At 32.2% G+C, this 27,872-nt stretch overlaps 3 protein-coding genes and 1 pseudogene across 3 annotated transcripts; 3 read left to right on the top strand and 1 right to left on the bottom strand.

Moving 5' to 3' along the window:
• Positions 1-1,639: 1,639 nt before the first annotated feature.
• LOC100783528 (potassium channel KAT3) lies at positions 1,640-6,439 on the top strand. The gene is made up of 11 exons (XM_003541614.5): positions 1,640-2,370; positions 2,466-2,681; positions 2,766-2,918; positions 3,023-3,080; positions 3,185-3,502; positions 3,865-4,104; positions 4,270-4,368; positions 4,473-4,505; positions 4,594-4,779; positions 4,905-5,619; positions 5,803-6,439. Exons 1-11 carry the CDS (start codon positions 2,189-2,191, stop codon positions 5,934-5,936), a joined length of 2,334 nt encoding a protein of 777 aa, XP_003541662.1. The 5' UTR covers positions 1,640-2,188; the 3' UTR covers positions 5,937-6,439.
• LOC100789211 (mannosyl-oligosaccharide 1,2-alpha-mannosidase MNS3) lies at positions 6,000-10,267 on the bottom strand. The gene is made up of 6 exons (XM_003542886.5): positions 9,915-10,267; positions 8,735-9,702; positions 8,264-8,525; positions 7,120-7,317; positions 6,762-6,910; positions 6,000-6,613 (listed from the first exon to the last, which is right to left on the bottom strand). Exons 1-6 carry the CDS (start codon positions 9,990-9,992, stop codon positions 6,364-6,366), a joined length of 1,905 nt encoding a protein of 634 aa, XP_003542934.1. The 5' UTR covers positions 9,993-10,267; the 3' UTR covers positions 6,000-6,363.
• A 2,114-nt stretch (positions 10,268-12,381) lies between these two features.
• On the top strand, positions 12,382-12,840 carry LOC102664871 (uncharacterized). Its single transcript, XM_006595336.1, has one exon. The coding sequence runs from the start codon at positions 12,382-12,384 to the stop codon at positions 12,838-12,840; it is 459 nt and encodes a 152-aa protein (XP_006595399.1).
• A 4,552-nt stretch (positions 12,841-17,392) lies between these two features.
• Positions 17,393-22,159, top strand: LOC100784060 (nuclear intron maturase 1, mitochondrial-like; annotated as a pseudogene).
• Positions 22,160-27,872: the final 5,713 nt, after the last annotated feature.

Raw genomic sequence — 27,872 nt, forward strand, 5'->3', positions numbered from 1 at the left:
CACTGCACTTTTGTTGCTCTAGTGGAGCTAGCTGTTAATGGAGATAAGAGATTTTTCCAATGCATTGTCAACATCCTTGGAACTTTTTGCAGGGAGTATTTTCATGAGGATCATGATTCATGGTGCAACCTAACAGAACTAAACCACACTCAAAAGTTCTACACAGTAATCCCTTAACCAACAAGATTTTGGGATGATTCGTATTGCTAATCAAAGGAACCCTGAAAACTATTCTTAGTTAGTCCACGTGATGAGAGTGCGAACATTGACATCCTTGTACCTTGTATTTGTGTACCTGGAGAACATGCCTCCCACGAGAGGTGGGGCTTCTCTACAGGCCATAGGCGCCACCATAAGAAACAAACAGTTTAATTATCACAACCCCACTTCCATGCTTGCATAATTGCATTAATGATTAAAATAATACTTAATTACTTATCAGCCATTACTTGCATACTGTGGTGGTTGGATAAATGTTGGAGCGTAAGTACATGACTAAGTTTTACATTGGTTAGAGATGTACATGTTAAACAACATACATGTGACAATTAATGGTATATTTAATGTCTTATTGAATTAAATATGGTGTTAAGTTCACTTGGTTAATTATTAGTAAAGATCTTGACGGTGTTTTACTTCTATTCCTAATAATAATATTATTGGTTAACTTCTTTGCTGAAAACCAAATTGTATACAACGCATTCTTTCTTGATCCATGTGCAGAAAATCCTATTTATGATCTATATTTTGTGAAAATGCTTTCTTCCAAGACTCTGGGGAATTTACCTTATCAGAGCAGAAATTCTATTTGGCTCGCATACTTTTGCCCTTTTAACAAGTTGTTCTTCTCTTTTGCCACATCTTTCGTACAACAGCAAGTGGGTTTATTTATCCCCCCCCCCCCCCCCCCCCAAATTATCTCTTGGGAAAGATTCTTGTAAGATATTCATACGGGACCAGTACTCAAGATAATGACCCTCTTTCTCACATGCTAAATTAACCAAGGATAGCTCTCAAGACTTTTTATATTGCTTTGGAATTTCTCCATTTCAAAAGCCAGAAGTTTTTGGTGCTCAATTCCATTCCATCAAATATTTCAAAACGTCACACAAACTAAGTCGTTTTTGTTGCCTTGCAATGGAGACATCCTACCTAGTGGCTTAAAGACAAGAATGAATGAATGGAGAGCATATAAAGAAAAATCCTTACAATATATATACATTGATCTTAACCTCAAATTTCCAAAATACTTATCAACATAATTATAAAATCCACATGCAGTAGATTATCATCACCTAATTATCATATATGGGCCACAAGGCCACTTAATCAAAGGTGTAAGGTCGGTAGTAATCAGCAGCATTTCAATGTCGGTCGATCCAAAACTACAAAGAAAAAGAAAGGATATGAATTAGCACATGAAGGGATTGTGATAATCAGCAACATTAATTGATAATTGAGATTTTCTGTTAGTGGGTTTTGGACAAGTATTAGTGTGTTACAACCCCCAAGAAAAAAGCCTAACTGGCCCACGTGTCATATTTACATAGAATCCCCACTCATTCTACTGTCTTTCTGGTCTGTCCTCTGAAATGTAAACTAAACACTAACCAATATGTTTTATCCTGAATCTATTCTTCTAAAGCAAAAAAAAAGGCTATATTTTTCATTATATAATTTCCAACCCCTATATGTAGTGATGGAGCCACCACCACATCAACCAAACCCAACCCCACGGCCACCAATAGCACCACCATATACGCAGCAAGAAACACCATATGCACCTTCTTTGTATCCCCTATTAGACATACAAAATTGTCTGCAACTGCATTTTCAGAAAGTCTATACTCTCTTGTCTGCCACTTGCCGGGCTCTATCATTCTTCCACCACTCTTCTTCCATTTTGTCAATCTTATTTGTTGAGACAAGATGAAGGATTTTCCCTACACGTTTTTACCTCTCTCTTTCTATATCTTATATTTAGCATTAGTTGCATAAGCTTCCTGATTATCCCTTTATCATAGGCCACATAAGGAAAAAGTTAGGAAGAAAAAACAAAATAGAAAGTGGTGTAAAGCCGGTGTCAACAACCCGACTATAAATATGGCCAATTCCTGAGGATTCAATTCAACCTCATGAACACTTAACTACCTCTACTGTAGCCTTGAGGATTCAAATTCAAGCACACATGTCGGTTTCTTGTGTTAAAAACTTCTTCCAGAGGTTCTGGCAAGATGAATTTCAAACGGGAAATATTCCCCATGGAAGCTTTTTGGCCAATGATGATCTCCTTCCATCTCTTGGAGCTAGGATAAACCAGGAAACTAGACTTAGAAGATACATAATCTCTCCTTTCCATCCTCGCTATAGGTGATGTGATGAACCTTTACATATTGTCACAGCAAGATACATAACACTTGTGAATATTGTTTGTGCCTGCATCTTCTCATGTACTTTTATTACAGGGCTTGGGAGTTGGTACTGGTTGTTCTAGTCATATACTCAGCTTGGATTTGCCCATTTGAGTTTGCATTTCTTCCTTACAAGGAAAATGCTCTATTCATCGCAGACAACATTGTCAATGGCTTCTTTGCCATTGACATAGTGTTGACATTCTTTGTTGCATACCTTGATCGCCATTCTTATCTTCTTGTTGATGATCCAAAGAAGATTGCGATCAGGTGAATGTCCATCAACTCTTCTTCAAAACTAAGATGATGCTACAACAACTCTGCTTACTTCACAAAGCTCAACCAAACTTGCAGGTACATATCTACCTGGTTTGCTTTTGATGTCTGCTCAACAATACCATTTCAATCCTTCAGCTTCCTCTTCAATCATAGCAGTGAACTTGGCTTCAAAGTTCTTAACATGTTTCGGTTATGGAGGTTGAGACGAGTCAGTTCTCTGTTTGCAAGGTCTACCATCATGTCATATTCAACTTTATGGTTATGGTTTTCATCATAGGCTTCTAATTACAATAATGTGACAGTGCTCACTAGCTCCTTTTCTTTGCTTTCAGACTTGAAAAGGACATTCGCTTCAATTATTTTTGGACTAGGTGCACAAAGCTCATTGCTGTAAGCCACTAGAGTTCATATCATATTTTTGCTTTGTTTTTCTTCCTGTAACAATCTCAAGGTACTTTGTAGAACTAAATTGGCACTTTTCATAAAAATTTCAGGTGACCTTGTTTACGGTGCATTGTGCGGGATGCTTTAACTATCTTATTGCAGATAGGTATCCAGATTCCAAAAGAACATGGATTGGTGCAGTGTACCCAAATTTTAAAGAAGAAAGTCTTTGGGACAGATATGTCACTGCAATATACTGGTCCATTGTCACTCTTACTACCACTGGCTATGGGGATTTACATGCTGAGAACACGAGAGAGATGCTGTTTGATATAGCTTACATGCTCTTCAACTTGGGTTTAACATCATACATCATTGGAAACATGACTAACCTTGTAGTCCACTGGACCAGCCGTACCAGAAATTTTGTATGTACTCTCAAACTTTAGCTTTTTTCTATTCTGCTACTGCTCAATTTGTCAGTGCCAATTATTATACATGTGTTAGACTAAACTAAACTCTGTTTCTCATTTAATAATACTCTTCAAAGTCACTATCCAGAGGACAGTGTTCAAAAAGCTACTTTTAAGTTTTAAATATTCTGTAGGCCCCACATTTTGGTATTATATTTGAAACATCAAATCTTGCATAGTTTTCCTGTTAGTTTCATGGTATGTTGTGCTTCAGCAATAACTAATCATTTCCTTTCCAATAAAAAAAAAACTCATTCAGATAAGAGGAATTTTATTTCTTCCCCTAATGAAAGATAGGATTGGTTTTGGTGCCACAGAGGGACACAGTGAAAGCAGCTTCTGAATTTGCTTCAAGAAATCATTTGCCTCATCGCATTCAGGATCAAATGTTGTCACATATATGTTTGAGGTTCAAAACAGAAGGACTGAAGCAGCAAGAAACATTGAATGATCTTCCAAAGGCAATTCGTTCAAGCATTGCACACCATCTGTTTTTCCCTGTCGTGCAAAAGGTCTACCTTTTCCAAGGAGTCTCACATGATTTCCTTTTCCAACTGGTAATACTAATACCCCACATGGCTTGCTTGTTTTTATTAATAAATATTATCGTGACATTTTTTTGTCTTTACTTTCATTCATTTCTCCTTCTGTGTTCTTCTTCTTCGGCTAAGAGCGAAGAACTAATGTTACAATATATGTCAAAAATAACCCTGTAATAATAGGTTTCAGATATGGAAGCTGAGTATTTCCCACCCAAGGAGGATGTGATACTGCAAAACGAGTCTTCCACAGAACTTTATGTGCTGGTTTCTGGGGTAGTGGTGAGTTAGCTTAAATCATGAATCATCTAGTTAGTAACCATTAATTAATCTTGGAGAATGCATACTGACTAAAAAAAATCTTTTCAAATGGTGTTTTGTTGCAGGATCTGGTTCGCTACATCGATGGGCATGATCATGTAAAAAATTCAATCATGGTGTTTTTGTTTATCTTCATAATATGAAATAACTGAATATAACTTTCTGTCTCTACATTAAACAATTCAGGTTCATGGGAAGGCAGCTGCAGTAGATGCATTTGGAGAGATTGGAGTTTTATATCATATACCACAGCCTTTCACAGTTCGGACCACAGAACTTTCTCAGATTTTAAGAATCAACAAAACATCCTTAATGAATGTCTTACACGCAAATCCAGGAGATGCACAAATTATAATGGATAACCTTTTAATGGTAATTAGGATATTGAAGGCCTCTAAACTCAAAACACGGGAAATATATAGTATATTTTTTGTTTATTGTACATCCCTCCACAACAATAATAGGTTCCTAAACCACATGTTATCTTGTATTGACAGAGATTAAAGGGGCGTGAAGGTTTTGGCTTTGAATATCCATGCACAGATTCTGGACGGTTTCCACATGAAGTGCTTCAAGGAGGTAACACGAGAGGAGGCCCTTCTCATGAGTGTACAAATAATTCACTTGAGCATTCATTAATGCATGAAGGAGAGTGCATATATATTGGAAACTCGGAGACCAGTTTGCATAAGGGGACCAATGATGATCATTTAGTCAGCAAACATAACATGATCCCTGAGCATGGTAGAAGAGATATTCATGCCCCTGCAAATAAAGGGAATCTAGACATTGTTGAAATTCTGCTTGAAAGAGATGCATATCCTATCCCAAATTCCTTAGGGATGACACAAAAAGCTCAAGTAAAACGGCCAAAAAACAAGAGCATTTGTGCCCAAAAAATGAGTTGTGAAAATGAGAAGTTAGATGAATTTAGAATACAGATAGCAGAGCCAAAAATCCTTGACCTTGACAGGAATGGCTCGACCAGAAACAGAAGACAAGATGGTATTAGATCTATCAAGTTCCCATTAGAGAAAACAAACACAAACTCCAATTCAAGAAATTCTAACTGTCCAAGTGATAGAGAATCGGCAAGGCTCACCAAGAAGAGAGTAACAATCCATTTGCTACACAGCGGGAGTACCTCACGAGGTCAGCATGGAAAATTAATAATCCTGCCTGATTCATTAGAAGAGCTGCTCCAAATTGCTGGTAAGCTTTAACCTCAGGGAAAAGAAAATGTTTCTATGATTTATGAACCTATAACAGAGCAATAATAGATTCACACACACAGGATCAACCTTATACAACATTTCTGTGTCCCTCTGAACACATAAGAGTATAACTTTTTACTACTTTTACTTTCTCATTAACTATAAACTTGCAAAACTGCAGGTGACAAATTTGGTGGCTTCAACCCTACAAAAGTAATTAATACAGAGAATGCAGAGATAGATGACATAAATGTCATCCGGGATGGAGATCACCTCTTTCTTCAGTGCAGCAATAATGAAGATTTGAGTTCATGATGTTACGAAGATAGATCGCATCTTTAGGAACGTAATGACAACCGTGTAATCAAGTCACAAAAATGCTAAGCATCCAAAAACATATTGGAAAATCATACAATTCGATTACAAAAGCTGCTCTTTGTCCATGACTTGAAACAAAATTTACAATCCCATTTAGATAGGGCTGGTTATAAATCCAAGAAAATGAGTCATAATCAATTGGCGGTCTCTAAAATGTGTTTGCTGATGTATTGGATGATTCAAACAATATTTCACAGTTATTTATTATCACTGAGAACCCAGCTAATCTTATACATAACCAGAAGTGCTCTTGGTCAGTGTAAGAGATGCTAGACTGACTTCAAAGAAGCATCTCACTTTGTGAGACCAGGGTGACAGAATCCGTATTTCTAATAACTCTGTTGAATGCCTTTGATGATTATACTCATTTCTTCAAATTGATTGGTATAGGATGTGCTTCTGTGTTAAAAACAAATTTATCCAGAGGAATAAGAGAGCTGTCCGCAAAAAGCAAGTAGAAATACTTAAGTGTTTCTCCTAGAAAGAAAGTCTCCATTTTGTCTCTTCTATGAGGAGGAACACTAGTTACATCGTCCAGAGAACAATATCCACCAGTATCAACCTTTGTGTGATTTTCAAAAGCTTCAAAGATTTGCCAACCCCATTCCCGATATCTGTAACACAAAATATTCATATCTGATTATTACAAAGAAAAAAGAATCAGGAAAAACAAAATTAAGCTTGTTTTCACTGTTTCTTACACATGGCCAGAAGAAATAGAAGTATAAACTAATCTTATACATAAGAAGGGTAAAAGCATACTTTGGATCTTCTGTGATACGGTACAAAACAAACAATGACTCCACGGTCTCAGGTCTCAAAAGATTATGACGGTCAGCAGGTTTTATTATGATGTCATTAACAAATTCCGAGCTCTTATTTCCTCCATCATGACCTTCTTCAGAAAATTCCTGGGTATGAAAAGCATAAAATTAGAGGCTAGATGTCATGTCTCTATTCTTGCTATGTAAAAATGCAGTACAAAAACAAATGCTTCCCATTAGCAGAATCATAGAACAGAAATGGGAGGACATTAGTAGATAATGAGATGCATTGCTGCATTTTTTTGAAATCTTTTATCAATTGATGAAATCCAAAATGCCATAAAAAATCTACTAACCTCAGTATGAAAGTAAGCAATTTCAGGAGCAAGACCAGTTGAAGTTACTGCATACATTTCAAAGCATGTTTTAGTCAGATCTTCTGCTAGCTTCAAATTTTCTAGGTCTTCAAAGTTAAGCATATTGTTTTCCATTGCCTGTTTCTTTGTAAGGCCTTTAGTGGCACCAATTGCAAGTGTACCAGGTAGGAAACACACCTGAAAGGGCAGCATCAAATTTTACATCAATGTTAGTAGATGCATATCAACATTAACCAGGCACCACCTCTTAATTATGACAAGAAAAGATAGTTTTCTACTAAACTGAACTGCTATTTGATGCTTTATGATCAGTGTCCAATTCACAGCTGAAGGAAATCTATTGAACTCAAGCTTCACCATATGTTTGGGACAAAAACTTTTTATGAACATTAAAGTTGTCATAGAACCCATCTTACTACTCAGAATCAATATTGCTAATGTAAATGTAAATATCCTTCTAGACCAAACACAGAATCACATGGTTAGGCTTCAGAAAATTATGGTAGCGATTTGTCCATCATTCTTTTGTAACATCAGCCATGGAATATAAGCTCAGTGTTTATTCAAATGCCATTGTTGAGTACAGATATAACATCCTCACATGACAAATATGCTTCAGTTGTAAAAAAATCAAAATGGATTCCCATAATGTATAATTGAGTATAAGAGGAAAACCTAGTTTCTGATATGGAATGAATTTTAAACCACAGGATACTAGAGCATGACTTAGCATTGAGCATGCATACAGTTATTACTACAGTACAGTAGACAATGGTAACAGCGCAGCCCTGCAGGAACATCTACAGTTCAATTTTATATAATTTCCTACATATCTGTAGGGTGGGAAACTGGGAATATCATAATTTCACAGGCAATATAAAAATTGAATTTCATATTTCACATACATCAAATACAAATAGTTTCTAACAACAAACCAATCCAGTAATCCACAATTCAGGATTCTCGGACATTGTACAGCAAGTGCAGAGCATATTTTATATGGCACCTTAACTAGATCAATTCTTTTGCACTATTTCTACTTAATGATATTTTCAAGCAACTACTGTAGCCCTAAATAAATTATCTGCAATGCCAAACTTGAAAATTAGAAAGTACTGCATACCAGGTGATCCATTTTTGGGCTGAAACCACTGTTAGATCCATAAGGCAATTCTCCAACAAAAACTAGTCCATTTGGGATAGATTTCCGAACAAGAAGATGTCTAACACCATTCATTGCTTCCTTATACATTTCATATAGGAATGATGTATTAGTGTTGCTACTAGCTCCACTCTGAAGCCATACTTTGATTAAGTACTCATAGTAACTGTCACCACGAGATCCCAGTCTAATATTTTCTCCACTAAATTCACCAGAATGAGGGCTGCATTTAGTTATTAGAGATATCTAAAAGTCAGTAGAAAATGACGAGAAAAGAAAAGAAGACACAAGCCTAAAGGTGACAAAAAAAAACAATTGGGGTGGGTGATCAAAGAAGTAATTGAACAAAAACAAATCAAAAGATTATCACCAATTACTACAAGTGAAGATTAATATCCAAATACACTGATCAAATTATATTCAGTTTCATACCTAATGTAGATAGGAACTAGTCCTTCAATCTTTGGAAGAGTCTTCATGTGCTCCATGACTTTCATTGCTTCCAAACTATATTTCTGATCACCAGATATCTGACTGAGATAATTAAACTCAAGCTGTAAAGTGGAAACTTCCGATGTGCTACTCAGTCCACCAGGAGCTGGATGTGCCGACTTGTCATGCAGAATAACATCACTAAACGGAATAGCAGTTGGACTGGCTGTAAAAGCAGATAACAGACGGTCAGCCAAATCCTTAGCAATTTCTAGATAAACTGCTGGTTTAGGTCCTGCATGAGTTAAGTTTGTTCCTTTTTCCCCACCACTTAGATGATACGCACTTAAAAGCCCACCCAAAACCCGAATTGTGGTTTCAAATAAATTCACTTGACCCTTTTTACTGATTCTCTCAGAAAGTTGTTCTTCAACCCAGGATCCAGCTTCAGCCACAACCTCATCAAGACCCATGATCATAGCCGTATCGAGAGCATCCACCACTGTAGCCCCCAACCCACCTAATCCATCAATTCCATGCTGGCTGAGAGGCATAAGTTCATCATAACCCATGGCGAATTTCTTGTATCCAGACCAAGCATGAATAAAAGCTTCCTTGACTTTCTTTTGCCTAGCAATCCACATTGACCTAACAACATCCGGATTTCCCAATACATGTCCATTTCCATTACCAGTTCCTGTTTCATCTGGCGAGAATCGAGGAGGGAGCCTCGGTGGCCGTCTCCAGAGCCTCTTTATTTTGCCAGCACCATTAACAATGCTGCTATTTGCATAAAAACTCTTTCTATTCACAATTGCTTGATCATCAGAAACTACACCACTCGAACTGGCATGTGCCAGCATAAGATAAGCCACACCAAAGATCAATAGCAAAAATAGAAACTTTCCTGTACTACAGCTACCACAATCACGCCTTAGGTTACTGGTGAGTAAGTTCTGAGTAACAACCTGGAAAATCAACACATAGCAAACAACTAAACAAAGGTTCCTTAATCTGAACTCATACAAATGTTCATTACAAATTCGCAAGGAATATGAAGAGAAACTAATGTGAAGATTATAGAGAATTGCAATTAACATCATCAAGATTCTAGAGGAAGGTAGGTATTGGGCAAAACGAGGCCGTCTGGATCTTAATTGAAAAGCAAAGGAATGAATACCTTGAAGAAAGAGCGGGGGCGAAACTTGGCGTTGTCGTAGTGAACATCTTTGGTGGAGTAGGGCAAAGACTTGGACATGGTGTTGTGTTGTGTTGGATCCGATCACCAATTCAAATTCTAATTGAGACAGAGAGACAATCTAGCTGGGAATTCGATTGCGTAGGATTCTACGCTTATGTAGTATCATCTCATGCGACCAGAGAGAGAGGAGAGGTTTCTCCGCTGTGGGAAAAGGGGATGTTACAATCTATGTCTGAGTCTGATAGGAACTTTCAGATCAATGGCTGCATCTCGCATAATTTTCTTTCTTTCTTTCTTTTAACGCATTGACTTATCACTACGTTTTAACTGTTTCTTTTTAGTTCTTACTTATCGACAAAAAGATAATAAATATATTGATTAATGACAAAGGGCACCAAGAAGAACGCATATACAAAATAAAAGTGTAAAAGCCTTCTATATTAAATTAAGAATGTAATATAAAATATCTAAAACATAACATAAAAAATAAAATAAAATAGGGTAAATTTATGACTACTATTTCATATTAAATAACAATAAAATTTTGATTTATTTTTAAAAAAATAGACAGAAAATTTGATAAATAAATTAAGGAAGAAAATATAAAAAATTAAAAGTTAAAATTTTTAAAAATATTATCTCAAATAGTATTTTAAAAATTATTAGAAGTTATTAAAAAAATTATTTATCAAATAATCAAATAAATTTTCAACTAAAAAAAAATTAAAAATTAATTAAAATATCTTCAGAGAATATTTTATTAGACAGATTTTTATTTCCTATTTTAGTTGTTACAAATCTTCTTAATGTGTTATTAGGTAACTAGAAGAAAAAAAACGTAACTAATAACAAATAAGAGGATTTAATATTTAATTAATTATTTACCTAAAACCTTAGTCATATCAGATCTCTTGGGATAGAAGCACTGCTGCAATACTTTACGGGGTGACGCTGAATTCGCGTCTAATTTGTTAATGTATCAAAATTAGTAAATTTAAAAATGCGATAATTACTTAAAAGTGTAACCCCCGGACTGTGGAGATAAACTTCAAGTGTGATTCGTTGTCAACTTGTCATATGTTGACAAAATGACCATTCCCATTGCCAATACTTCTTTTTCTTCTACCTACATGACAGCAATATTAATACACGTACACTTCGTTTGGTAGGGGAAAAAAATAAAGTCAATAAAAAAAACATGCTAGAATTTTTAGTTGTTTAGTTTGAAAGAAATAAAAGAGAAATTAAAAAAAACATATTATAAGATTGTTTGATTAAGATAAAAAATAAAAAAGAAAAAAGAAAAATTATATTAATTTAAAAAATACTAGTTCAACGGTGATACAGTCAATTCATTTAATCAATTACAACGAGTATATAATCAATTAAATACATAGCACAGGGACTAAAACATAAGTTTGGATACAATTAAATGATTATAATAGATATATAATCTATCGTAGCATTAGCTCACTTGAGGATAAGAGAAATTTATAGTCGTTTTGTTATTATTCTAGTATTGCAGTAGTCTTTTAATTGTTTACACAGTTTGAAAATCTTCGAATGACACTAATGATCCTCTTAAGTTGAATTTGAAGATATTTGAATTCAATGTTGATCTGTCACGTGAAGTTGAAGAGATTTGAATTCAATGCATATTGATTGTAGGAGCAACAACTCGATTTGTCGGAGGAACAACAACATGAGGGTTCTAGAAAGAAGGAGATGTGTGACAAAATAAGGGTAATTTTGGATGTTGAACATATATATTTTTTGAAAATAAATTCAGTTTTTCATGATATTTGATTGCCCTATAAAGTACATTTGCATACTAAAATTTTATTTGAAAACTTAATTTTGAAGAAGCAAACTAGACTTGTGTTGCTAACTGCAAACTTACATTTAAGCTAAATCTATGTTGACAAACTATTTCATTTAGGCTAATTAATTACTCTTTTCCTCCCATATATTTGTGATTTATTTTCCTATTTAAATTTGCTCTGTTACTTTGAATGATCGATGCAGTAATAGAAACTGCTCATTGACAATATAATATTAATTAATTGATCATCTGCATGGTAATTAATTAACAAAATTGCAAAATAAACCGGATCAAGAGTTTAGAAAGATCAATTATAACTTTAAAACTTTCAATAACTTGTATTAATTTAATAATGAAGAATCCTATACATGTTATGAAAAATAATGTTATATATAACCCACAAATTGATACCATTTTCAACAGTTTTAAACTTTGACATAGGGAGTGAAGACTCGATCGATCACCACTCTCCTTTTTTCTCCCTTTATGGTCTCAAAAGCCTCAACCACCCATTGGAATTCCCGTTCATCTTCAATCTCGGCGCTCTCACATCCATAATTCTCCTTTACCTAATATGCACTACAAAACTCACTAGCCTCTTCTTTCTCAACACTTCTTTTTCTAATGGGAAATCTCAGTCAAAGCTTCAAGTGCATGTGCACAATAACACTGTTCATTCTCTTCCTTCTCTCTTACACCGCTTCTTCTTCTTCTTCTTCACACTCCTCCACTCAAGAGATCCAAAATCCTTCTTCTTCTTCAACCACCAACCCTACCCATTACCACCAACACCAAGTCTTCTACCTCAAGAACAAAGACTCCACAACTTTGAGCAAACAAGAACAACGCTTCAAGAAGAGAAGAATAAAGAGAAACACTAGCAAGAACATGATGATGATGAAGCATAGAAAGAAGATGGTCAAGAACCTACAACAGACACGAGACTCATCACGAGCTTTCTCCGTTATGCTGCCAAAGGGTTTTGTCCCTCCTTCTGGTTCCTCACCTTGCCACAATGATCAACCCAATTCGGTTTCATCTTTCCACTGCCATCTCAGTACCACCACGGCACAACAACCTTGATGACTTTGCTACATTTAAAGGTTCATAATTTCCCACACATTATTATAACCGTCACTTCTTGATCACTATTTATATATAGATATATATATATATATATATATATATATATATATATATATAATATTATATCATCATCATACACGTGGGGCATTGAGATTAGAAATTAAGGTGAGGAAAGGGGAAAGGGCTAGCTACAATATATTGATCATTGCTTTTGATCCTTATTTCTTGCATTGTATAACTTTCTCCAAGACTATAATTACTCACTGTTTTCGTTTTTTCTTGCCTTATGTTGATGTTGTCATATATAAAAGACAATAAACATTCACAAAATGTATAGTATAATAAATCAGTGAAGCTTAGCTTTTAGTTCTCTTAATTTTCTGGTGACCATCTTTTTCATTGCTACAGTATGTAATAGCGATTGTTTTACAGTATATTTTCCCTTTCTTGGTTTTGGCTTGTTTTTCTAGTTTAATTTCTATAGAGTACTGTAAAAATTGAACCAGCAAAGATTCATATATAAAGTAGGTATTACTTTAAATATAATTACTGTAAAAGTGAAATTATTATTATTCATATGATTATTGTGATAGTAGTCTGATCGTTACAATATATTTTCCGTTTATGTTGATTAGTTTTTTTTAGTTTAATTTCTACGGTGTAAACCTTTAAGTAATCAATAAAAAATTATGATAAGTATAATTTTTAAGATAACTATTATAATTTGAAAAAATAAAATTATAAAAATCAATTAAGCATAGTTACTTTTAACAGTAATTTCATCGTTACATAATATTTTTCCTTTCTTCGTTTCAGTTAGTTTTCTTATTTTGAGCTTAATTTTTGTATAGTGCAAAAGTTCAATCAATAAGAAATTATCATAAAAGTGAATAACTTATCACTTATGATAAGTTCAACAAATTGTGATTAAACCTCTTTATATAGTCTCTTCTCACTTTAGTATATGAATAATGAATAGAGACTATTTTTTCTCTTCTCTCTTTTTCCTTAGATTTGTGCAATTGAAATAACCTCTAAGCCGTGCGGGCTCATCAATCAGAGTTATAGACAGAGATGTCTGTGATTATTGAAGTATATATGTTGCTTTCTTCCAATAAATGAATTTTGGGGAGAGACAGGGAATGAGAGAAAGGCATGTGAATTTGCATCGTTGGGGAAAGCAAAAGTCCTATATTTGAATCCCCTTCCTTCAAGTTTCGTGGCGTTTACTTTGTTCTTGCATGCAATGTAGGGACGGCTCTCTAGACGATGTGCCACACAAGTCGGATCCATGTCACAATAAATATATGAAAAAATTTATCTTTTCAAGTAACAAAACATTTCGGCAACATCAAAGAGTCAAGATAAAAAGCTGTTTCCTTTCAATTGTGACTACTAAACTAAAGTCGGATTAATTATTTTCTAAAGGGACTTGCATCCCAAAAACAAATTAGCAATGGAACAACATCAAAAGAGGGTAGCACATCAAAGATCTAATGCCTCCAATAGTATCAAATGAAGCGTGTAAAAATAATATAAAGAGAGAGAATGATTTTCTCGAAATAATAATGTTTTAAATTGTAATAACAATTACGGCTATAATAATTAACTGGTAAAATCTTTAGTACTACAAGAAATTATCGCTTATGCGACTGTAATTACAGTCACAACAAAAATTGATATATTGCGGCCGTAGCTAAGACCCTAGATGGGAATTTAAAAGAATGATATATAAATTAATGCTAATCTTTCTTTAATTACTAGAACTAGTATTGTATTGTATTTACTTTTTCTTTTATTGAACGGTAACCATAGTCAATATTGAGTGGGTCCTAATCTTATTGTTGTAGCCACCGAATGTATTCTTGTTTGATATGATTCGAATTATCGTCGTTTGCATGTTAATTCGTCTTATTCTAAAAATTTACAATCAAGATATTCAAAAAATGGCTTCTAATAGTGTTTTAACTTTTAAATACAAAAATTAAAGATCAATAAATGTGTGAATCAATAAATACGTAATTGTTTCAACTTAATCAATGATCTTACGTAGTTGAATTAAATATTTGAAGAAAAAAAATTGTATCTCATAACATTTATGTTTAACTTTTTGTATAATTGTCTTCCATAAAAAAAATACTTTGTGATTTTTTACCAAAAAATATGAAAACTAAACGTACATGCATGTTTAAGTGTTAACATTTTCTTTTTGACAAAAGTGTTAACGTTAAGTTTAAGTTAAAATTGGCAAACTTAATTTTGAGTAGTTTTTATTTTATAAACTGAGTTTGCAAAACATTGGTCTTACTATTATAAATATTTGGTTTCAAACAAACTATAAGTGTGTCATCATATATTTTGAGGCTAAACAAACATGTCATAAAATTGAGTTTACTCTCCAAATCAAATTTGGAGCACCATAAATTAACAAGACTTTTTTTTACAACGTAAACAAGAACTCAAACATAACCTTATTTGTTGACCCAGCATGTCATAAATTTATTCCTATACTATATTAGAATTTAAACTTGGAGAATATGACCTGACTCTTTTAATTTTATATTCTGAATATTATCTTTCTTCTCTTATTTTGAGATACATTTCACACATTTCTCCCACAACTTCGTCTTACTACTTTCTTTTTTATATATATTCATTTCTTTTATCTCTATTTCTATGTTAAATTTAAACATTTTTAAAATATAAATAATTAAAAATAATAATTTTTTATTATAATTTAAATTATTTGTTGTAAAAAAATAAACTTATATATTCAAAATATTTATTAAAATTTTAATTATAATATTTTTTATTTACTCAACATTCTAAAATACAAGTTTTTAGTTTTTACTATTTGGCACGCTAACTTAACGCGAAGGATTAATTATGTTTTCCAAAGAATTGGACGCCACTTTTTTGTGTGTTGAAGGACGCGACTGTTAATTCCACTTATTATCATTTACATAAAGTTAGAGACAGCATAAATAAAAGTTAAGTTGATTAGTGATTGATGTGAGGAAACCAAGCCTTTGATTAAACAATTACCTTTATATATGGTTTAAAGCTGCTTCCCGAATAGTATCAGACTTTATGCTTCAAATTTGCTTTAGATGAGAAAAGACAATAAATCATATACTTATTTTTATAAATTGAAATAAATTAAATTAAAAAATATTATTTTAATTTATCAAAATAATTTAAGTGCTGATATTTAAAATTTTGAAAATATTAAGATTTGATCAAAACACTAGAAAATTATTTTAACAATAATTTACAGATGTTTTTAAATTCATTGTTCACGCCCGTAAAATATAAATCGTTTGTATAACAAATATGTTGGATATATAGGTTAGTGATATATGACAAAATTACAACAAGTTAATTTTAAAAGGTTAAAGTTAGTTTAATAATTGTTAAACTTATTGGACAGTTCCTTACTGGATGTTGTCATTAAATCATCTGAACATATTGAATCTTAAATTTTCATACTTGAAATGTCTGATTTTTTATATAAGAGATGTGTGTATTAAATACCTCATGTCAATAAGTGATATAATTAAATTAATATATATATAAGTAAGGAACAACATGCATGTGGTAAGACATTCCTAATTTTTACTTTCAAATCATTTTTCTTTTTATTTCTTGCTATAATTGCAATGTATATACGTTCTCCTAATCATACTCGAGCAAAAACCCTTTAATTAGGGTGTCTCCAAAGCTGAATTTTAGAGTTAACATTTTCTCTTAATTCCTTAATCAAAACTTCATAATATTAAAAGAAAATATTTATAAAGATAATGTTTTGAATTGGACAATCTTTTGTACATCTCTAATAAACACGTATATATAAGACTAAATTTAGCAAGGAAAGACGTGAGAAGAAACTTTAATATAAATTTATCTTGGTAGAAAAGTTTATTTCCTCGTTTGTAGGAGTTTTTGCATTAATAGATATCTCATCATATATGTCTTGTATAACCTAGATATCAGACACATGAGCAACGGAATAAATAACTTATGTGTTGTAGAGCTTCACCTTCCTTTCATAAATTCAATTTTATTATTAAAAATCCTAAATGCTCTCTTAATCTATGTTAAGTGACTTTTTTCTCATAACTTTCATAATTTGACTGGTAAGTTTATCATTATACATTTATACAATATTTTTACTGTTTTTATATAAAAAGCTAAAGTTTTTTAAGTCTGAGGTGGGTTCTCCGCGGATTTTCCTAAATCTAATATTGTGAATAACTAATGTTAGCTACTAAAAATAAGTCACCTGCAATTTAGCCTATATAACTAAAATTTATAAAAATAAAGGTATGATAAAAGAAAATGAGAAGAAAATAGGACAAAATAATATGTGTAAGACAAATTAAAGTGATTTAATGAAGAAAAAAAATATTAAATAATAAATTATAGAATTTATTTGTTAATTTTTTTTATTTTGAATTAAATTAAATTCTTTAAATAAATATTTATTTTTTACAAAATTAAAACTATAGATTGGAAGAAGATTTATAAAAATAAAGAATTAAATTGACTGTAGTTAGTTTAGTTCGGTTCCCAGTGAGGGAATGCCAGCCATCTTGCTCCAGAGTGCGAGTATGAGAAAATTCAAAAATGTCATTCAGGAAAATCGTCGAACACTTTCAGTACCGTCGCGGCACACTCTCTTCCTTCTCGCGTCCACTTGCCACCCATTCCCCGCAACCAGCGGAACAAAACCATGACCCTCACTCCCTAATGAAACAAGACCCAATCGAAATCTGCACTTCCCTATGGGTCAAAACCTTCTCCTCCTCCAACCTCACTGGCTTCCTCTCCAACTTCGACCTCTGGCTCCTCGCTTACCAACGCTCCTGCGCCCACGCAACGGGAACCTTCCCTCCCCGTAACGCCGTCCACACCCCCGTTCTCCACTCCCTCCGTAACGCCGTCATCCGGATCCGTTTCGAATGGAACGACAAAACCAACCCTCTCTTCCGCGCCCCCAACGACGCCGCCTTTTCGAAGCCCCTCTCCAAACGCAAGCTCCGCGCCGCTATCCAATCCGACAAGCCCTGCTTCCAGGACCGCGTCGTTCAGGAGATTCTGTTGATGATCCTCGAACCGGTTTTTGAACCCCGCTTCTCCCCCCTAATCGCACGCGTTTCGACCCGGTCCAAACGCCCACACTGTTATTCGAACAATTCGGAGTAACTTCGCAGGGTACCTTTGGTTCCTCAAAGGGGACTTGACCGAGTTTTTGGACCGTGTGGATCCGAATGTTGTAATGCGTTACCTCGAAAAGGGTACCAGGGATAAGAAGATTTTAGGGTTGATAAAATCTGCGCTTGACGGGGAGAATGAGAAATTGCGTGATGTGTCGCTCAAGGAAGAGAATGTTGATGAGTTGAGGAGGTTAAAGAAGAGGAGGGCTACTAAGAAGAGGATTTTGAAAGATAATGAACCGAAACCCGATCCTTATTGGTTGAGAACGTTTTTCAGTTTTTCTCCTGAGGAAGCTGCTAAGGTGCCTGATTATGGCCATTGTGGGATTTTAAGTCCTTTGCTTGCTAATGTTTGTCTTAATGAGTTGGATCATTGGATGGAGGAAAAGATTGTTGAGTTTTTCAGGCCGTGTGCGTTTGATTCCATATGGAAGCATTCGATTCATAACCCTGCATGACCAGAGTTTGTTCCATCCAGTGGGAGAGAAAAGACTAGGAAGATGGATTATGTTAGGTTTGGAGGGCATTTTTTGATTGGGATCCGAGGGCCTAGGGAGGATGCTGCGGAATTGAGGAAGAAGATTGTTGCATTTTGTGAGAGTGTGTTTGGGGTGAGGTTGGATAATTCGAAGCTGGAGATTGAGCATGTTACCAGGGGGATACAGTTCTTGGATCATATAATATGCCGGAGGGTGATACACCCTACCTACCTTGCGTTACACTGGTTCTGGAGCGAACATAGTGAGTGAAAAGGGTGTGGGGACTTTGCTTTCTGTTACTGCTAGCTTGCAGCAATGCATTCGCGAGTTTAGGCGGCTTCAGCTTGTGAAAGGTGATAAGGACCCCGAGCCACTTCCGTGTAATCCTATGTTGTATTCGGGTCAAGCTCATACGAATTTTCAGATGAATAAGTTCCTTGAGACCATGGCTGATTGGTATGGGTATGCTGATAATCGCAAAAAGGTTGTTGGCTTTTGTGCATATGTTGTTCGGAGCACTTTGGCCAAATTGTATGCTGCTAGGTATAGGCTGAAGTCCCGTGCCAAGGTGTATGGAATAGCTTCAAGAAATCTCAGCCGTCCTCTGAGGGAGAGCAGTAACAATTCTGCACCTGAATATTCAGATCTTTTGAGGATGGGGCTGGTTGATGCAATTGAAGGTGTTCAGTTTTCGCACATGTCTTTAATTCCATCTTGTGATTATACTCCATTCCCAAGAAACTGGATCCCGGATGAGAGGGTGTTGCATGAATATATAAAACTTGAAAATCCCAAGTTTTTCTGTGAGTTGCTTAGATCTGTTGAGCAAAAAGGTTTAAGTCTGCCTCAAGATGAAATATCTCAAATGGTATGCGACTACAAAACTCTTGGGGTTCGTTATTTTCAATCTAACAAGGATAAAGAAATAAAATCTGAATTGGAGGAGATAACTGAGTAAACCTGGCAATGATCTAAAATTAGTGGTATCTTCAATATCAAGGTTCTGCTTCCAAATTGGTGTGATCTGGTATGGTAGAAATATGGTTTTGTGCATTGTTGAGCCATTTTTTATGTTGAACACTTAAGGGTGAAAGACCTTCAAATACTAGTTTCACGAGAAACATTAGTCCATGACTCCATGTTAACATTATCTACATAAAAGTCAGAATACGTCCATTTGATGGGTGCACGGCTCAGATGGCAGCATTGCAATTAACTACCGAGTACTGACAATTTGGAACATGGCAACAGGTACAGACGAATTTTTTAACATTGTTGAATTGCTAGTAATTGGTGAATTTTTTTCGTAAGAGTTTTATAAGAACTGAAGTTGAGATTCCTTGAGGCCATGGTTGAAATTGTTAATTGAAGAGGATGTTTTACAATTACAATATATTAATAAAGATTTGTTTGCTGGTTATGTCACCAGGGAAGCACTGCTTACAAACTTGTATCTGAATCTCTGCTGAATGTTTGCCAACAGATTTCAAGTAATATTAATGAAATATTTAAGAATAACTTTTTGCATGGGATACTAGGATATGGAAGGTATCTTTTGGAATAGAAATTAAAAGAGGCAATTCGGTCTACTAGTAAATTTTAATGGTTGCAGGCTAAATTTTATTGGACATTTGTAGTTGATAATCTTTAGTATTTGTAATAGCTGAAAGTCATATATATTAGGATTCTCCTCCCGGAACCAAAATATGTTACTGGTTATATATTTTCTATAACTTAATAACAAATCTCTGCTTTTTGTTTATATTGTTTTTGCTGTTTTTCTTTAAATTGGGTTTCGTATAACAGTTGTAGACTGAAAGTATCTCATTATGCCTGTCTAGCATTGAAATTTTTAGCACAGTTTAGCTTACCTACAAAAATAACTTGACTCTCAGATACAAATGTTAATTAGGATTTAATAAAACTTAATTATTCCCTTACTTATCACTGAGTAAAGATGGATCCAACATATTTGGTGCTTAAGTTTAGCTTTCAATGTTTGAAATTTTTATGTAATATCAATTATTTATATTAATCAATCATTTTGTATATAAGGTGATTTTGTGCTTAAACATATGCTGATTTTCTTGCGACTGCTTAAACTGTTTCCCAAATTAGATTAATTCAATGAATTTATTCAAAATTCATTCAAGTTAAAATGCAATATAAATACTTAATACATGCTAGGCATTAGTTGTGTAAATATCAATATTTTCTGCCAAAAAGATGCTTTGAAGTTTACCTTGATTTGTATTTTATGCAAATGAATAGTGGTAACTCCATTCGTCTATGGAATTGACTTGGAGATTGCATACAAATGTTTTAAGGCCATATTAGCTGGGACTGTAATTGCTGGGTTGTCTCTATTGTTCTTTGTTTCAATTTTTTTTGTTTGAAGAGTTGTTCTTTGTTTCAATTAGGGGAATAAAAAAACCTTTTAAATTACTTTAGTTAAACCTTTTTTCAAGATTGAAAACAATATACCTGCTGGAGACTATTTCTTCAACGGTGTGTCCTTTAAGTGCCTATGTTTAAAAACAGATCAACTTGTCTGACCGTTATTCCTAGCACATTAATTTGATTCTAAGTTTTAATGTGCTATGCATTATTGAATTAATAACATTAATGCTATTTCAGAAATTTGGTTTCCAGGGAGGTATTTTTTAGTTGGACAGAAACTGCTTTAATTCATGACCTGGAGGAAACCAGATGATTGATGTACAACTTAAAGAGAAGAAAAAATTTCAAGGTATGATTTATCATTCACTGTACCAGTCTTCAAGGAGTTTCCAATTAGATCCATCCCAACTGTGATAGAAACCGTCCTTTCTCACAGACCAATAAACAGAGTGGTGGCCTTTGTCCCTCACGGCATGGTACGCGTCCCAAGTGGTAAACCATGGCAACCACATAGCAGTGCATTCGGAATCTTGATCTGCTGTGAGAGTGTGGTTGTGGCGATGGCCTAGCTTGAGATAAAAGGAAGAACCTTCATCGCAACGAAGTTCCAATTGCACCTTGGGGTTGTTGGGCAGGTCATTTAGTATGTCAACAACTGTGTGTGGCTTGTGACTGTAAGGCCTAGCATTAAGTGTTGATGTGCTCAGACAATATAATGAGAGGAAGAGTAGAAAAAAGGTGAAGAAGGGGTGAGGAAAAACCATTGTTTTGCGTGGATGGGGATGGAAATTTGTCTTTAATAGAGTGAGAGAGGAGCAGGGTGTTATAGCAGTTGAAACGTATGTGGTTGGGGTCTACAGTTTCACGTAATTCCCGGTTGTACCTTTGCCTAAAGATCAAGGAAAATGGTTCCACTTTTGAGGAAAAAGCATTATTATATGCAAGACAAGATTAGAAACCAGCCTGGAGTATCAATCAAATTCAATATATTTAAAGTAGGAAGGACAAGTTTATATTAATCTAAGGCTTAGGTAGTTAAGTTTATTGAATAAGATTTTAATTTTTGTAATGTTTTATGATTATATGATTGTAGTCTCAAATATCCGTCTCTTAACTTAGTTTGACCAATCCGAGATGCACTTCGAGATGGAACACCATAGAGACAGATATATATTTCCATCTGTAAATATCCTCTCTATATTGACAATTGGTTTTTTCGTCTCTACCTGTTTAATTTGGTTACTGTTTCTTGAATTATTGCTCTAAATTTTGTCGGTATATCAAACTTTCCTAGTAGTTATGATTAGAGGTTAAATGATACGTTTACGGACTAAAAATGCTTAAAAATTATGTGTGGAAGGATTAAGAAGATATTTTTAAAATATAGTGATTAAAATGGAATGTTTATGTAACTATAAAAATAAAAAGTAATTATAATTTTTTACACAAATAATACGTTTGAAAAAAAATAGAGACAAGATTAAACAGGTAGAGAAGAAGAAAAAAAATTCATTGCCCCCCTAGATATGTATTCAAATAATATAATTTTCAAATAATTTATCTAAATGATACAAAATATTATTGAAGTGAAAACCTGGCTCCCCTAGATCGGATTTTTCATTGGTATTATTTTTACTTTTTTTTCTATTTTAGGTTGTGAAATCAGTTTCCCTACACCTGATTTTTTTCAACATGTTTTTTTTTAATTTTCAAAAATATATAAAAAATAAAATTTTGATTATTTTAGTTGTTAAATAAAACAATGTGTATTGAAGTTATACAATGAAATTAATTGTAATAAATTTTCCACAATTGACTTCATAGTGAAGGTGTACATGAGATTGCTTGAGAAATTGTGCAACCAAGAATATTGATGAGAATGTAATAGACTGCAAATGTCTAACAATCTAGACATGCGAAAAATTTTCAAAGACCACCCAAGACCTACTCGTATACAAACTAAAATGGTTCTTAGTGATCAACGTCAGAGAAAAAAGTTTAAGTTTTTTCTTATGTTGTATGCTATGCAATTTAAATTTAAATCATTTTAATGATAACTATGACTATCATTTTTGGGGCTAACTTACAATGTATAATTTTAAATCATACTTATTATTTTTCTTAAAAACTTCATACTAATGCTAACAGTGAGGTTTTCAACCAAGTTCCTCATTATATTTCCCCTCTTATTTTTAATGAAATACCGTAATTATCTTCCTATAAAAAACAACAACTTAATACTAATTAACACAAATAATTTAAAAAAATAGATTATATCCTTTTATTTTAGAAACCAGAAGAAGAAAAAACAAAAACTCACATTGAGAAACCCTGAACCCGATATCTCAATGTAAAACAGAAAAGAAAGAAAAAAAACATAAAACCTGTGAGAAATCGGGTAAAGGGGGGTCAAATTCTAACTATGAATAGTTTTTTATATGATTTGGATAAATAATCTAAAGATTGTGTCATTTATGCAGATGTTTTTGTCAAATGTATTATTTTATTCATATAAAAGATTTGGTTTCAATGGGATTGTTCAGTCGGATGAATCAGCTTTATTCATTACATGGAGAAAACCTTGAATAATGATTGATACAAGTACAACTTAAGAATAAAACTTTTCAAGGTATGATTTTTATCATTCAGTGTACCAGGGTTCTACAAGCATCCATTTAGATCCGTCAAAGCTTTGGTAGAAACCATAATTTCTAATCGACCAATAAACGGTGTGATGGCCTTTGTCCCTCTTGGCCTTGTACGCCTCCCATTCGGTGAAATAAGGCAACCAGGTAGCAGAACATTCAAAATCTTGATCCTCTGTGTTGAGATTGTGGATGGTGTAGTGATGGCCTAGTTTGAGGAAAAAGTAAGAACTTTTGTTGCAACCAAGTTGCAATTGCACCTGGGTTTTCGTGGGCAAGTCATTTCGTATTTCGATTGTAACGTTTTGTGACCTACCAAGTGCTGATGTGATCAGAAAATGGAATGAGAGGAAGAGTAGAAAGAAGGTGAAGAAGCAGTGAGGAAAAGGCATGATTGTTTTGCATTCGTTGATGGTGATGGAAATTGGTCTTCAGCGAGTAGTTGTTATTTTTTAACGTTTTAAATTTGATATCAATAGTAAATGTAACTTAACAAAATTTGCTGTTAATATGATTAAAGAGAAACTTAAAACTGATATTTTCCTTAAAAGATAACCCTTTTTATGTATTGTATCTTTTATTGTGCCCACATGCATGATTTTAATAAGATTCTTTAATCAAATTAGCAGCAAATTTTTTTAAGCTACAATTACTATTAAATAATGATTATTTTAGACCGACATATATAATTGCTCAATGACGAGGGGTGCCATATCGATTTTAGATAGTGTTTCTATTAAATGATTTAATTAATTTAGAAAGTATTTAATTAGTTAGGTCCACTGTGGCAAAACTTAAATATAATTGTTTAAGTCATTTTGGTGTCTTCAAATTGGTGTTATAAAGAAACTAAATATATTTAATTTCTTGAAAGTATAAAATAATGCTAAGCAAAACACTCTTTAATACATATTGTTATTATTTAAAATTTATTAAAAATTAATAGATGAAGATCAAAACTCATTAAATATGAAGTAGGAGCTAAAAATATTATCATTTAAATAATTTTTTAATCAATAGTGAAGAATCTATTATAAATAAATAAATTATTATAAATCAACTTACAAATCCACCTATAAATTTAAGTTACACATGTCAAATTTATTGTATTTTTTTAAGACTTGAAATATCCTTGTCACATATAATGATTTAGATAACACATGTTAAATACACAATAATTTCTAGATTAAATTATAATTTTGATTTTCTTATTTTCTCAAATTTATAATTTTAGTCTCCTTAAATTTTAATTGTATTGGTGATTTTGGTCCTCCTAATAAGATATTAATAAATAATTCTGATTAATTAAATTATTAAGTTGATTATAAATTAATTAAAATCATTAATAATAAAAATTATTAATAATCTTAATTCTCTACAAACACCTCTCCCAACTTCACTTGCGTATGCAACTCCACGTAACAACACTACATTAGCTTTAATAGTCTTTTCTTAAATTTTTTTATGATTAATATTTTTATTTTAATTTATAATTAATTTTATATCTCTAATAATTACAATTATTAGTTAATAATATACCAGAAGAACCAAAATTATCAATTTATAAAACTAGGAGATAAAATGTTACAATTAAAAATTAAGGGATCAAAATCATGAATTTAAAAAATTAGGAGACCAAAATTACAATTTAACCTAATTTGTATTTTATAATTGAAATTTTGTAATTAATGAGTTTAAATAGTTTCCTTTTATTATATACATTTGAATTTTGAATTAATTTTTATTCTATAATTAAAATTTTGTAATTAATGAATTTTAAATAGTTATCTTTTATTATATACATTCGAATTTCGAATTTGAAAATTTATTGAGTAAATTTTTAATAAAGGTAACTATTACACGTTTCTTATACATATTATATTATAGTAATCTGAAATTTCTTTTCAAATGAATTTTTAATCTCTTATTATTATTAAAACGAAGAAGTTCGGCTTAGAAATTATTTTGTCTTTTATTATGTGCAAATCACAATAAAAAAATTCACGTAAATCATATGAGATATTGATATTATTTTTAAAACAAACTGTATTGATTACTGCAATTAAGCAATCCTTTATTGCATTATTAATTAATTCCTTTAATTTTCATCATTAATTAGAAAGTAGTCAAATAGAACTAAAGAAAAATTATATTTAATAATCTTCTCTTATTATTAAAGCGAATAAGTTCTACAGAGAATTTATCTTTTTTTTTTCTTTGCATGCAAATTCCACTAAAATTTCTCGTAAATCACATAACATATTGATATTACTATTAAAATAATTTGTATTGATTACTGTAATCAAATTTTCTTTGATTACATAATTAATAATGCATTTTAATTTTCATCATTAATTAGAAAGTATTCAAATAGAAATAAAATAGAAAATTTACATTTAATAACACCCCACTATTTTTAAGCCTAAAAATTTTATAATTTTTAGGATGAAATGTTCTTATAAAATAATTTTACATTAATATGAATTAATTTAATAATTTATTAAAGTGTATAAATAAATTTTTAACTTAATGTAATATAAATATGATTTAATGTCATAATTAAGCTTTGTTTTATATGATATAATTTATTTTAAGTTAAACCTTTTTATAATTATCCCAACAATAAATACATAACAAATGTATAAAGTTAAGAAGTTAATAATTCTTAATAGAATTTTAATATAGAAAATTAGTAATCATTAATTACTTATACATTCAAATATTTATTTAAAGTTATACTACATCTTTAATTCTTAATATTTGTGGTTTGTAAATCCCGAGAGGATAAAAGAAATGTACATGTATAATTGGAGAATAAAAAATGTACAAATCCATAAACTTTAATTCTTAGACTTTAGTTTGTAGATTTCAACGTTACTAAATTTGTTCGTGGAATTAAAAATATCATCGAATATCGTAATTTAAAACAAAGAGTTTGACTTTTTCTGTCTTACAAAGTAGAAGGAATTTTGAAGATGAATGTTATGTATTTGAATTTTGAGAAGGATATTTAGTTACAAAATATAATTTGACTTCTATGTAGAAAATTCAAGTATCTTCAAGAAAGTGTATATTTTTTCATATGTAACTACTATTATATAATGAATATATTTGTTTTATTGGTTAAAATAACTATTTATAAATTGAAACCTCTTCATTCATGTGTTTTTGTTAAGTTTGATCACTGAAATCTGTCATTAATTATTTTTTAAGAGTTATGAGTGATTCACAAATTTAATCAAAATGGTTAGTAATTTTGAAAGAAATGATAAGTGAATCGCCAGAAATGATTAGGTGGTCATAATCACCGCATCATCCATCATCCTAATAAAGATTGGGATTATAGAAAACATTTTAATTCTGAACTATCTAATAATTTCTCCTGTATTGCATTGATAACCAATTAGTTTTTATAAAACAAAATACTTAACATTGCACAAATTTGAGTGGCAAAAGCAATGCATGACTTCCTCTTTTGCTACTTTTTTATAAATTATGAAAAATGTTGCATTCCAAATGCAGTAGGTCTTCATCTACGTTCTCTTTCCCAAAGAATGAGAAACAACATGAAAAATCAAAATTTAGAGCATGTGATTTGAGAATTCGTCTCCTACGGGTTGTCAAAGTTATTACTTTTTCCTGATAATAAACATTGTTTATACACCATTTTCCCCCTTTTTTATAAAAAAAATAGTAATACAAATTTACTCATTGTCTTTCTCCTACCTTTCTTTCATTGAAAATGATTTTTTTTGCATATTTATTTTTCTTTCTTTCATTGAAAATGATTAATATTTACAGTTTTTTTTTTCAGTCGTCATTTGAATTTTTAGAGCAAGCTATCTTTTTACAAAGAAAGTCACTATTTGTAGCTACTTCATTAATTTAGATTTATACATGTTTTATATTTTATGATTCTTATTTTCTAATTTTCTCCTATTTTATATTTATTGTTTTGTATACGAAGAAATAATTTTAATTTTGTATTGTAGCTGAATGTAACATGTTATTGTAACGTAGCTAAAGTATACATAATTTTTATCACCTATTATTGTAAAAAAAATTATAAAATAAGGATATGCTCCGGATTTGGTGAAAGGATCCTAGCAGAGTCATGGCTATGGGAAGGCCAACGAAGCCATTGCCTAAGACCTCCTCCAAGCTCTTAGTTCATAATAGTTTATTTTTGAAAAATAAATTAAAATAAATATCATATTAATTTTAAAATTTTTAGTAAGCATGAATTTAATATTAATTATCTTAAATTTGTTTGTGAAGCAAACTTATTT

The sequence above is a fragment of the Glycine max genome, chromosome 13 (assembly GCF_000004515.6).
Source record: "Glycine max cultivar Williams 82 chromosome 13, Glycine_max_v4.0, whole genome shotgun sequence".
NCBI lineage: Eukaryota > Viridiplantae > Streptophyta > Magnoliopsida > Fabales > Fabaceae > Glycine > Glycine max.

Excerpts from the sequence above, each read along its gene's own strand:
- LOC102664871 (XM_006595336.1), top strand. The coding sequence starts at position 12,382 with ATGGGAAATCTCAGTCAAAGCTTCAAGTGCATGTGCACAATAACACTG.
- LOC100789211 (XM_003542886.5), bottom strand. The coding sequence starts at position 9,992 with ATGTCCAAGTCTTTGCCCTACTCCACCAAAGATGTTCACTACGACAAC. Across the intron at positions 8,526-8,734 it reads CTAGTTCCTATCTACATTAG|CCCTCATTCTGGTGAATTTA; the intron begins GTATGAAACTGA and ends AACTAAATGCAG. Across the intron at positions 6,614-6,761 it reads CGTATCACAGAAGATCCAAA|ATATCGGGAATGGGGTTGGC; the intron begins GTATGCTTTTAC and ends TTTGTGTTACAG.
- LOC100783528 (XM_003541614.5), top strand. The coding sequence starts at position 2,189 with ATGTCGGTTTCTTGTGTTAAAAACTTCTTCCAGAGGTTCTGGCAAGAT. Across the intron at positions 4,105-4,269 it reads ATGATTTCCTTTTCCAACTG|GTTTCAGATATGGAAGCTGA; the intron begins GTAATACTAATA and ends CTGTAATAATAG. Across the intron at positions 4,369-4,472 it reads TGCTGGTTTCTGGGGTAGTG|GATCTGGTTCGCTACATCGA; the intron begins GTGAGTTAGCTT and ends GTTTTGTTGCAG.